The 10,072-nt window shown below is 48.3% G+C and overlaps 1 protein-coding gene across 1 annotated transcript; it reads right to left on the bottom strand.

Annotated features, from left to right (window-relative positions):
- Positions 1-3,379: 3,379 nt before the first annotated feature.
- PHB2 (prohibitin 2) lies at positions 3,380-10,046 on the bottom strand. The gene is made up of 10 exons (XM_074895945.1): positions 9,865-10,046; positions 9,709-9,793; positions 9,548-9,627; positions 8,562-8,746; positions 6,645-6,774; positions 6,095-6,198; positions 5,582-5,659; positions 4,960-5,036; positions 4,748-4,753; positions 3,380-3,951 (listed from the first exon to the last, which is right to left on the bottom strand). The coding sequence occupies exons 1-10, from the start codon at positions 9,989-9,991 to the stop codon at positions 3,918-3,920; spliced, it is 906 nt and encodes a 301-aa protein (XP_074752046.1). The 5' UTR covers positions 9,992-10,046; the 3' UTR covers positions 3,380-3,917.
- Positions 10,047-10,072: the final 26 nt, after the last annotated feature.

Here is a 10,072-nt window from a genome sequence, read left to right as displayed (position 1 = left end):
GTATGATATTCTCATCTACAACTCCACAAAGGAGTGGTAAGAAGATGATGGCAGTGGCAGATAATAAAACCAGAGGCAACAGTCTCAAACTGCAGCTTAGGAGGTTCAGGCTGAACACTAAGACTGGTTTTATCAGACACGATTCAATCTTTGAATACATGAATGGACAAAGCCACAGCTGATCTGACCTAGTACTGGCAGTAGTGCCATGTATACCAGCAGCCAGGGCTAAAGACCTCCAGAGGTCTCTTCCCACCACTATTTGTACCAGTCTGTGAGTGCCAGAAAGCATTCCTTAGCGCTGGAACTTATCCTGGGTGATGTTAGAATGGGACTCAGCACAGTTTGTAAAGTCTTGCTGGTTAAAACTAGGCCCCAGCCTGTGAAATGTACCCAGAAACTATTTGGGAGAATGCTGAGAGAGTTTGAATAAAGCAACAGCTACAGCGTGCAGACCTGAGCCTTTCTGTGGCAGCTGGCTTAGATCACAGGGAATGAGCAGGGGAATCCTTAATTTACAGGTACTGCTTAGGCTGGGGGCATTTGTTACCCAGTGAAAAAGATGGCTCAGGTGTCCTGGACTAGGACCCATTTAGAGCTGATGGCAGGAAGAGCCATCTCTAGTGTGTCCAGAGAAGGGCAACGGAGCTGGTACAGGGTCTGGAGCACAGGTCTGATGGGGAGCGGCTGAGGGAACTGGGGGGGTTTAGTCTGGAGAAGAGGAGGCTGAGGGGAGACCTCACGGCCCTCTAGAGCTCCCTGAAAGGAGGGTGCAGAGAGGGGGGATGAGTCTCTTGAGCCAAGGAACAAGCGACAGGACAAGAGGGAATGGCCTCAAGCTGTGCCAGGGCAGGGTCAGACTGGCTCTCAGGAAGTATTTCTTTGCAGAAGGGGTTGTTGGGCGTTGGAATGGGCTGCCCAGGGCAGGGGGGAGTCCCCATCCCTGGAAGGGTTGAAGAGTCGGGTTGACCCAGTGCTGAGGGATCTGGTGGAGTTGGGAACGGTCAGTGTGAGGTTAATGGTTGGACTGGATGATCTTCAAGGTCTTTTCCAACCTAAATGATTCTGTGAAGAGCTCAGTCCCACTTAGGGAAAACTCTGAGCTAGGTTACAATGTGACCCAGGATCCAGACCAAGAACACTTGGAAATGGGGGACAGGGAGCCACGTCTAAGGCCCATGGGATATAATGGCACAATCAGTCACCATCAGCTCTCTGACACAGGACCCTGCCGAGCACGTTAAAAGGCCAGCTGTAATCATCCTCTGCTTTAGCGTGGGGATCGTAGGGCCAGACTCTCCCCTCTTGGTTTAGAGCACAAATCCTGAGGGGTGAAGGAGTAGAAGTGAGAAGGAATGAGGCATATCTTGAACTCTGTTCCATTTAGCTTGTAATCCGGTGGCAATGGCCAATGTGCCTGCAAGGTGACGTGCCTGCAAGGTGACGCACCTGCCTGGGAGCCGGTGAGATGAGGGGGCTACTGGTCTGTAGTTGTGGTTTGAGCCCAGAGGGCAGCTGAGCACCAGGCAGCTACTCACTCACCCCTTCCCCCTGCCCCCCAGTGCTGCAAAGGAGAAAAATGAATCAAAGGGATTAGAAATGGAGAAAAGGGCAGGGAAGGGTGGCTCAACCATTTAATGGTCACAGGCAAAAAGACAGGCTCGCTAGGGGAAGAAAACAAGAACATCCTTTAATTAAAAAGACTAACAAAACCAACACTCAACAGACAGAATGGGACAGGGAGAAGCATTACCACATCTTAAAACACCTCCCCCTGCCCCTCCCTTCTTCCCGGGCCCAGCTTTGGTGCAGGGCAGGGGATGGGGGCTGCAGTCAGTGCTGCTGCTTCTTCCTCCAAGGAGGGGGCAGCACTCTTCTGCATTCCCCCCGCCCTGCCCCGCGGGGGGGTCTCTCCCACAGCAGACACTCCTCCACAGGCTGTGCTGTGACTCCTCCCCATGGGATGCATCTTCTCGAGATGCTCCACCCTGGGTCACCTCCACAGGTTGCTCCTCCCAGCGCCCAACTGCAGAGTCCTGAGGGTCCCCCACAGGTGACTCTCTGCTCCTCCGGTGATCGTGGCGGGGTCCCCGCCATCTCACCATGGGATACAGGGGCGTCTCTGCCACAGCACACCTCCCTCCTTCCTTCCACTGACCTTTGCAGAGTTGACCTTCCCATAACTTGTCCTCAAAGTCCCCAGCCCCCTCTCAGGTTTCCCTTCCTAAATACATTATCACCATCACTAAACTGGCTTGGCCTTGGATCTGGGGGAGCTTCAAGAAGCTTCTCCCAGGGGCCACCACTGTATCCCTCTCCCCTGCTACCCAAAACCCCATCACATAAGCCCAGCACACTGTGCAAACCAGCTGGGAACAGGTGCCACGCCCTTACAGCCCTGCCACAGGCTGTGGGACATGCCCATGCTTTGCTGAAGGGAGCAGGAACGCCATTGGCAAGGCACTGGCAGGATGATGGGCAGGATGATTTAGGTGACTCCACCTGAGCTCCCTCCCCTGATCTAGTGTCAAACATGCAAGCAGAGCTAAGGCAAGGCTGGAGAGCGTACAAAAGATAAGACCGATGGTGACATGGTAATGCCATGCTAATGCCAAGAACAGCATTCCCCAAGCCAATGCTGCTCTTAAGAAGTATTTCTTTGCAGAAGGGGTTGTTGGGCGTTGGAATGGGCTGCCCAGGGCAGGGGGGGAGTCCCCATCCCTGGAGGGGTTGAAGAGTCGGGTTGACCCAGCGCTGAGGGATCTGGTGGAGTTGGGAACGGTCAGTGTGAGGTTAATGGTTGGACTGGATGATCTTCAAGGTCTTTTCCAACCGAGATGATTCTGTGATTCCGTGATTCTAGGTTGACTTGTGAGCAGTGAGGAGTTGGATTTGGTGATCCTCATGGGTCTCCTCCAACTCAGGATTCTGTGAAATCCCCATATGGATTTCAGGCCAGTGAGACAGGGAAGAAGCTCCCCCCTGAAGCAGACAAGATTTTGCCTCTGAAACCTAAGCACAGAACAGAGTTTAGTCAGTGGAGGGAGCTTTCTCCTACAGTTTTGGCCAGGAAAGCAGGGCAGAAAAAAACCCCAAGGTCTAACAATGGAGGTCAGGACACAGTAGGGAAACTTACACTCATCTCCAGCACCTACAGGCAGCCAAGAAACTGGCTCTAGACCCCACGCAGCTAAAGGAGCATCCACACCTTCTCCTTCTCTCCCCACCCTATGATCTGTCAGTGAACAGGAGGATATTCCTATAACTCCTTTCTCCACAGCATCCCGATTCTGGCTTCAACAAAATAAAAGCTCTCTTCCACCTCCCCTTATGCAAAATAACCTCTTTTTTAGACACTAAGCACACTTAAGACACAGTATAAATTTTGGGTGTTTTAATTTTTAGAAATGTTTGAAAGAATCACTGAGCAGACAGTGACACAATTAGATATTCCAGCAGTGACAGGCACCCAATGAATGACATTTTTCTGAATTCAGTCCCAGGTTTTCTTGGGATCAAGACTGAAACAAAATTTACTAGAAAAAAAGTCTGGTAGTGATGGCAGCAGAACTCCCTTTCTTGGCCAAAACTGAATTCTGATTTTACCCTACAGAAATCTAAAGATTAATGAAGATTAGAGGTGAATTAGTATATCCACATGGGTTTATACCAGTAAGCCCCTTGCCCCCTCCCAAAATTTAATGGGTGGGGTGAGGAAGGAATTACAGCTGCCCAGGGGCAGAGTCCAATCCCAGAACTGGACTGCCAGAGAGGAGCAGGGGCATGGGAACCCAATCTGGCTACTGGATTAACAACTTCAAAGTGAGGGCAAACAACACTAGTGGAGGGAGTTCAAAGCTCCTCACTCCTATCTTCTGCTGGTCAGCACCGCTGATTCTAGGAGGCTTCAGCTTCTTTCACTTCTTCCCTTGTTTGAGTAAGAGACTGTCACTGAAAGGGAGACAGAAGCGAGTTGTTAGTCCGGAAAGCATAAGCAAAGCTGAACCAGACCCTCACAACAGCCTTGGGGGTGTCATACCCAAACTATCTGGATTTCCAAGTCCTTCCTACCAGGTACTTTTTTCAAAGCCATCTAAGCCTTCCAGAGAGAGTAAGACAGAATCTGGTCAGAGATAAGGAAGAACGATCTTGCAATCAGAGATCCCACAGAAGAGAAACCAGCTCTGGCTTCCCTTCTTGATTCTAGGAAATCTAAGATTTTAGATTAAGCTCAAACTGGCACTGCCCTTTCCAGTAAACACTGGACAGATTATGCAAAGCCACCAAACTCCTGCCAACTCTGAAAGCAGGAAACAGGCTTTTCTAGCATGGACTGGAAAGACTTTGGAGAGTAACGAAAGCATCTTTCCTAGAGAGCATTACCCCAAACCAAGACAAATTCCTGCAATCATCTAATAGTCTTCTCACAGCCCTCTCTGCCATAAATGCCCTGTACACACAGGACAGATTGGAGGAGGCTCCTCAGTTACTCCTGCCCTCCTGTGCCAGGTTCCTTACAGGACATACACAAAGCTCCAATTACTGAGTGTCTCCTACTTGATGTAGATGTTTGTGCAGTCTGTGCAAGGAAGGCTTCGAGCTTCACATCAAAAATGGGAACAGAGATAGAGAAGGAATAAACTTCCTGTGGCCACAAAGGCCCAAGCCAGAAACATCCCAGGCACCAGGCAAACATCAACACCCTCCTTCCAAGTACTAAAAAGGATCAAAATAAACAGTGCCTTACCTTCCTCTGTGTGTCAGGAGACGCAGTAAGGAGTGGGAGGAAGGAAGAAAAACAGTAAATTGATTAGATTAACAGAAACCTCAATTTCCACAAGAAGAAAGACTGCTCCCTACTTGGCTCTGTCCTCTGGCATCAGGCTTCTCTCAAAGATCCTGAGAGAGCTCCAGGTCACAGGTAGGGTGCAGATAAATCCAGCCAGCTGGCCCCTTTACCTGGTGAAGCCCTCATCCTGCAGGTTCAGTACCAAGTTGTCTGCTGTGAGATATACACGGTTTTGTGAGCCAGCAATCTGAAAAAGAAATCCATTGCAGAGATAACATAAAGGAGTATAAATGCATGTGGAGGAACAGCACTACCAAAGAACCTATCTCCCACTCCAGCTACTCCTGTTTTATTAAGATCTCAGTTAAATCAAGGCAATCCCCAAAACAACTCAACTTCCTGACTTCCCACGCCAGCACCATCAGACTTTCTAGAAGTGCTCATTCTGTCTCCCTGTCAGAAAAAGCTTTGATCCCACACTTATCTGTTCCCCTTTCTCAGCGTGCAGGAAACCAGGAGCTTTTGGTGGCTGCAGCCGAGTGTGGGTAATGGAGTCTGATGTGGATCTGGCCTCGTCACATGGAGGGCATGAACTCCTAGCCTCCCATCTCACTGCCGATCATGGCAAACTAAATCTTAAGCTCTACTTGAGCAGAGAAAAGGGCTGGGCAGGAACAAAGATCAGGACAGGGCAGGTCACCTTCGCCTTAAATTCATCATGTGGCCACTGGGCTGGGAAGACAGCACAAGCATTGCAAAAGGATGAAGAAAATTCTGCACCCCAGTGCTCACCGTTTTGGAGATGTTTTGAGCAGCTCGGATCTTACGTAGTTTGATGTAGCCTGGATTCCTGCTGAGAGCTTCACCAAGGTACCGGGGAGAAAAAGTTAAGGAAAAACCTGCTAACAGAAGCTGCCTACCCTCAAGGAATTCTTCTTAAGCAACACCATCAGACATCTTAGGGGGGTAAGAAGCAATCTCTAGCCCAATAGCTTGAGCCTTCTAGCAGACAGATTTTTACTTTCCCCAATCAAGAACAACATTATGGATTTTGGTCACACACAGGCAATAAAATTTAAACCTTAAAACAAGGAGCGAAGGCTTGTGGCCTTCTCTGCTCTGACCTGTAACCTCAGACAAATCTAACTCCAGGCAACAGTGGGGTGAGTGAAAAGAAGTAAATGACAGTGACCTACTTGAAGTTATAATCTGATAACAGTTTCTTAAGCGTGAGCCCTATGTGACATTCTAAGGACTGTCCAGCTCACAAGCAACATCCCACAAAAATCTTCCAAAGCAGGATATCATCTTGGCAGCTGTAGCTTCCCCTTCAGCCTGAACAATCTTCTGCTTTTGCTCCTGCTTGGCCTTCTCCACCAGAAACTGGGCACGCTGTGCCTCCTGCTGAGCTGCAGAAAGAATGGCCAAAAGCTTTGGAGGCAGACCCCGTCTTCTGAGCCACCCACCAGAACCCTAGAGCTGAGGGCTGGGGGCTCTGCTTCTGAAAGAACCGAAGCATTCTGGAGCCACATCCACAAGTACAAAACATATCTGAGTGTACTTGGCATCCAGACCCTCTACTCATAATCCCCGTAGGAAGGGACAGTCTGAAGAGGAGCCCTACTCTTGGGAACTCACACCCTCAGATGGTCTATCCCATTAGCTATGGCCCAAAGTTTTCTGGTAATACTTGTAAAATAACCTGTTTAGCTCCATTACTAAGGAGGCTAAGGTTTCTGTGTAGCTGTATCAATGCAAAAGCAGTATCACACTAACCCAAATTCTTCATCCTTGTTCAGTAATTCAGTGAAAACGAAAAGGCAATCCACCCTTTTCAGGCATAAACTAAACTCACCCACTTGCTTAGCCTCCACAGCCGCAGTGTATTCACGACTGAAACTAAGCTCTGTGATAGCCACATCATCCAGGATGAGGCTGAAATCCTTGGCTCTCTCTGTCAGTTCTCGCCTAATGAGCAGAGACACCTGAAACACAAATATAGCAAAAAAAGTAGCAAACACAGGCTGTTTCTCACTTCCTGCGCACTCCAAAAGTGAAGCACAACTGCTCTTCTCAGTTCGTTCACAACGAGCCCGAAAGATTACCTAACACAAACCCTGAACATTAACACCATATCTGAATCTGTTGCCTCTACGTAGTATTACATATCTATAGCTGTGTATTGCATTTTCAAAAATATATAATATGGTTATTACTTAACTACACCATATCATTAATATTGCAAAAATAAAAAACTCTTCTTTAAAGTTTTTTTTTTTTGTTTTCACATCCTACCACATTCAATTCCACAGTTCCCACGTTGTAGCAATAAGCATTTCCTTCTCCACCTTGAATTTGCCACTGTTTGCAGTTTGTCTCCTCATATTTGCATTCAAATACAGAAAAAAAATTACCAAGTTCTTTTTTTTAACTGTGTATCACATCTCTTAATTACTGTAGATACTCCTCTCCTGTGGCTGCTACACTTTCAGTAGTCTCTCTGGGTAAGTGTTGTTGGTAGGTATTTTGATTTATTCTACCTTTAACTTGCCAGGACCTTTTCCAGGCAGGCTGACAAGTACTGCACCAGATATTGACTTAAACAGAAATTACTGTTACAGTATCAAACACCTGACCAGTCTAGCACTTGCTTTTACTTTTATTGCAGCTGTTTTGAGCAGAATTCTACAGTGATGCCAGAAACATTTACTGTGTGAATTGCGAGTGTCTTTTCTTCTGATTATCAACCACTTCAAGATACATCACTTTAGAGTAATGAACACTAGATGAATATATGACAAGAAGGCAAATTCAACTCTGTTTGTTCAGAAGTTTGAGAGATACTTAACAAGTAATTTTTTTTCCAATAAACCTAAATCCCTTGCAGACATTGTTTCTTTGCTGTCACATCCTCCCTTTCACTCATTCGCTTTATATTAGGCCATTAACAAGTCCCTTCAGTGCACCATGAGGCCTAGCACAAAACCCTGACAATCCCTGCTATGGATCAGTTCCCAAAACAAGACCTGGACACTTAGTTCAACTCTGCTTTTTTTTTGTCATGGATCAGAAACTAGTTACAAGGTGCTTTGTATTTTATCTGGCAACTTATCCTCTAGCAATCTCATGCAGGACCTCCTCTAAAGCCTTTTAGAAGATGACCAGCAACTTCTCTCCCTCAGCTGCAACAGATTAATATTCTCAGAATCCCTAGCAATCAGATTATCAGAACACAAACTTTCAGATATAGGCTTTTTAAAACTAAATATTTCTATTATTTTGCAATGCCCCCCCCCCCCCCCGATCTTTTTCTAAACAGAAATATTTACTACCCTTCTGTAGCATCCACTACTGGAAGTTTACTGCTTTGTTGACTGCTCACCCACTTCACTTTTCAGATCCTTTAAAATTGTTTAGTTTGCTCTGACAGCTCTTCTGATACCCATAAAGGGCCAGATAATAATTATTTTTAAAACCAGTTCTGCTGTTACCTATGGGATATGATGTAAATCAGCTCTCCCTCCCCCATCATTACATTACAGCCCAGTTTTACATGCTATATACCAACGAATCCAGTTTTCTTCTCAGAAGTTAGTGATGCAACCTTAATGTTTGTATCTTTATTGGATTAAAAGATAAGTGGGATGCCCTTTCCATCTGGATGCACCATCTACCAGTTCAATAAATTTATCTTGATCTGTTGTAACATTCCCCATATCCACAGTTTAGTCTTTTCTTTGTAATCTGGGTATAAATCTCCAGAACAATTTACCTGTGCTCTCTGAGTGATGAGCTGTGAAGCATTAAACTTGGCAACCACGCTCTTAAGCACTTCGTTAACGATGGAAGGCAGGACTCGCTCCTCATAGTCCAGGCCCAAGCGCTGGTACATGCTGGGCAGCTCTGCAGCATTGGGCCGAGTGAGAACACGCAGCGAAATGTTCACCATCTGCAAGTCTGAAGAGGAGAGAGATAAGCAGGGCCAGCACTGCAGCTGGACTCCTCCTGATAAGCACACTTCACGGTGGCTAGTAACCGTGGTTAGTAACCGTGTTAAGCAGCCACAGGTACCGCACAAATGGGGGGAGTCACCAGGTTTTGAAGCTTGGTCGAACAAGACCTCGAAGCGTGGTCAAAATTACCTTGATTAGTGATAAGAAATTCATAAAGGATAGATTCTGATCTCCAAACCCTAGAAAATAAGCAGAACGTCCTGGACCATAAAGACAATGTCTGGGACCGTGTTGAGGATGAGTTACTTGACAGCCTGGCAGAGTGACTCTTCAGTTAATGAACTTGACAATGAAACCAACTTCTGAGTGTGCTGAAAGTGAACTCCCTTCATTATCGTACCGAGAAACACACCCACAGCTCGAAAAGACCCCTGCCCAGGTTAAGACCCTTCCCCTGAGCACTGCACAGTAGTAGAAGCATTATGTGAGCTGTATTGTAATTGTATGTTAATCACTAACCAACCAGTATCTAATAGGTGTGTTTAGAAAAGCACTAACCCCTGATTTCTGGGTATAAAAGGAGCATGGAAACCTCCTGCTGGGGTGCTTGATTTGTGGAAAGATCCACCGAGCACCCAGGCCTGAATAAATACAAGACCTCTCCTAAACAACAACCTAATTTTGGCTTATTACACACCGGGCACGAACCTACTTTTCGGGTACACTACTTGCTCGCTCCCTCCCTGCGTCCCTCCCTCCTGGTGCCGCCTGGGCCTCCTGCTCCGGCCTGCGGGGCCATTCTCACCTTTAGACCCAGTGGGGGAAGAGATTTTCCGCGGCCGGGCTCGGATGTCGTAGATAATAGGGTACTGGAACCAGGGGATCCTGCGGGGGGGCGGGAGGCGGCGCGTTACGGCGCGGGCACCCGCAGCGGCCGGACTCAGGGCGGGGGGAGCTGGGCCCTACCTGAAGTGCAGCCCCTCAGCGAGGATGGTGTCCTGTTGGACGCCGCCGATGCGGTTGAAGAAGATGGCGCGCTGGCCACCTTCCACTGCGGGGAGAAGAGGCACGGTCAGCGCAGGAGCCGGCGGAACCGGGCGCGAGAGGCCGGGAGAGACTCACCGATGAAGACGGACTCGCGGACGCCGTAGGCCAGGGCGCCAGCGCCCAGCAGCAATTTAAGGGCGGTACCGACGCCGCGCGGCCCGGCCGGCAGCCGCCCCGCAAGGTCCTTCAGGTTCTGCGCCATGGCCGCGCCGCGCCGCGCGCTCCACCGGTAAGGACACCGGAAACTGCCGCCGCTAAGGCGCTCCGGCGGGAAACCAGCGGT

Source organism: Athene noctua, chromosome 1 (assembly GCF_965140245.1).
Source record: "Athene noctua chromosome 1, bAthNoc1.hap1.1, whole genome shotgun sequence".
NCBI classification, from domain to species: Eukaryota; Metazoa; Chordata; class Aves; order Strigiformes; family Strigidae; genus Athene; species Athene noctua.
The sequence above is the reverse complement of the archived record's forward strand: the minus strand, read 5'-3'. Positions and strand labels throughout refer to the sequence as shown.

Bases quoted from the DNA above. Each gene is read 5' to 3' on its own strand.
- PHB2 (XM_074895945.1), bottom strand. From the start codon at position 9,991: ATGGCGCAGAACCTGAAGGACCTTGCGGGGCGGCTGCCGGCCGGGCCG. The intron at 9,628-9,708 runs GTAGGGCCCAGC...GCCCCCCCGCAG, and splicing joins GCTGAGGGGCTGCACTTCAG to GATCCCCTGGTTCCAGTACC. The intron at 8,747-9,547 runs GTGAGAATGGCC...TCTCCTCTTCAG, and splicing joins TTCCCCCACTGGGTCTAAAG to ACTTGCAGATGGTGAACATT.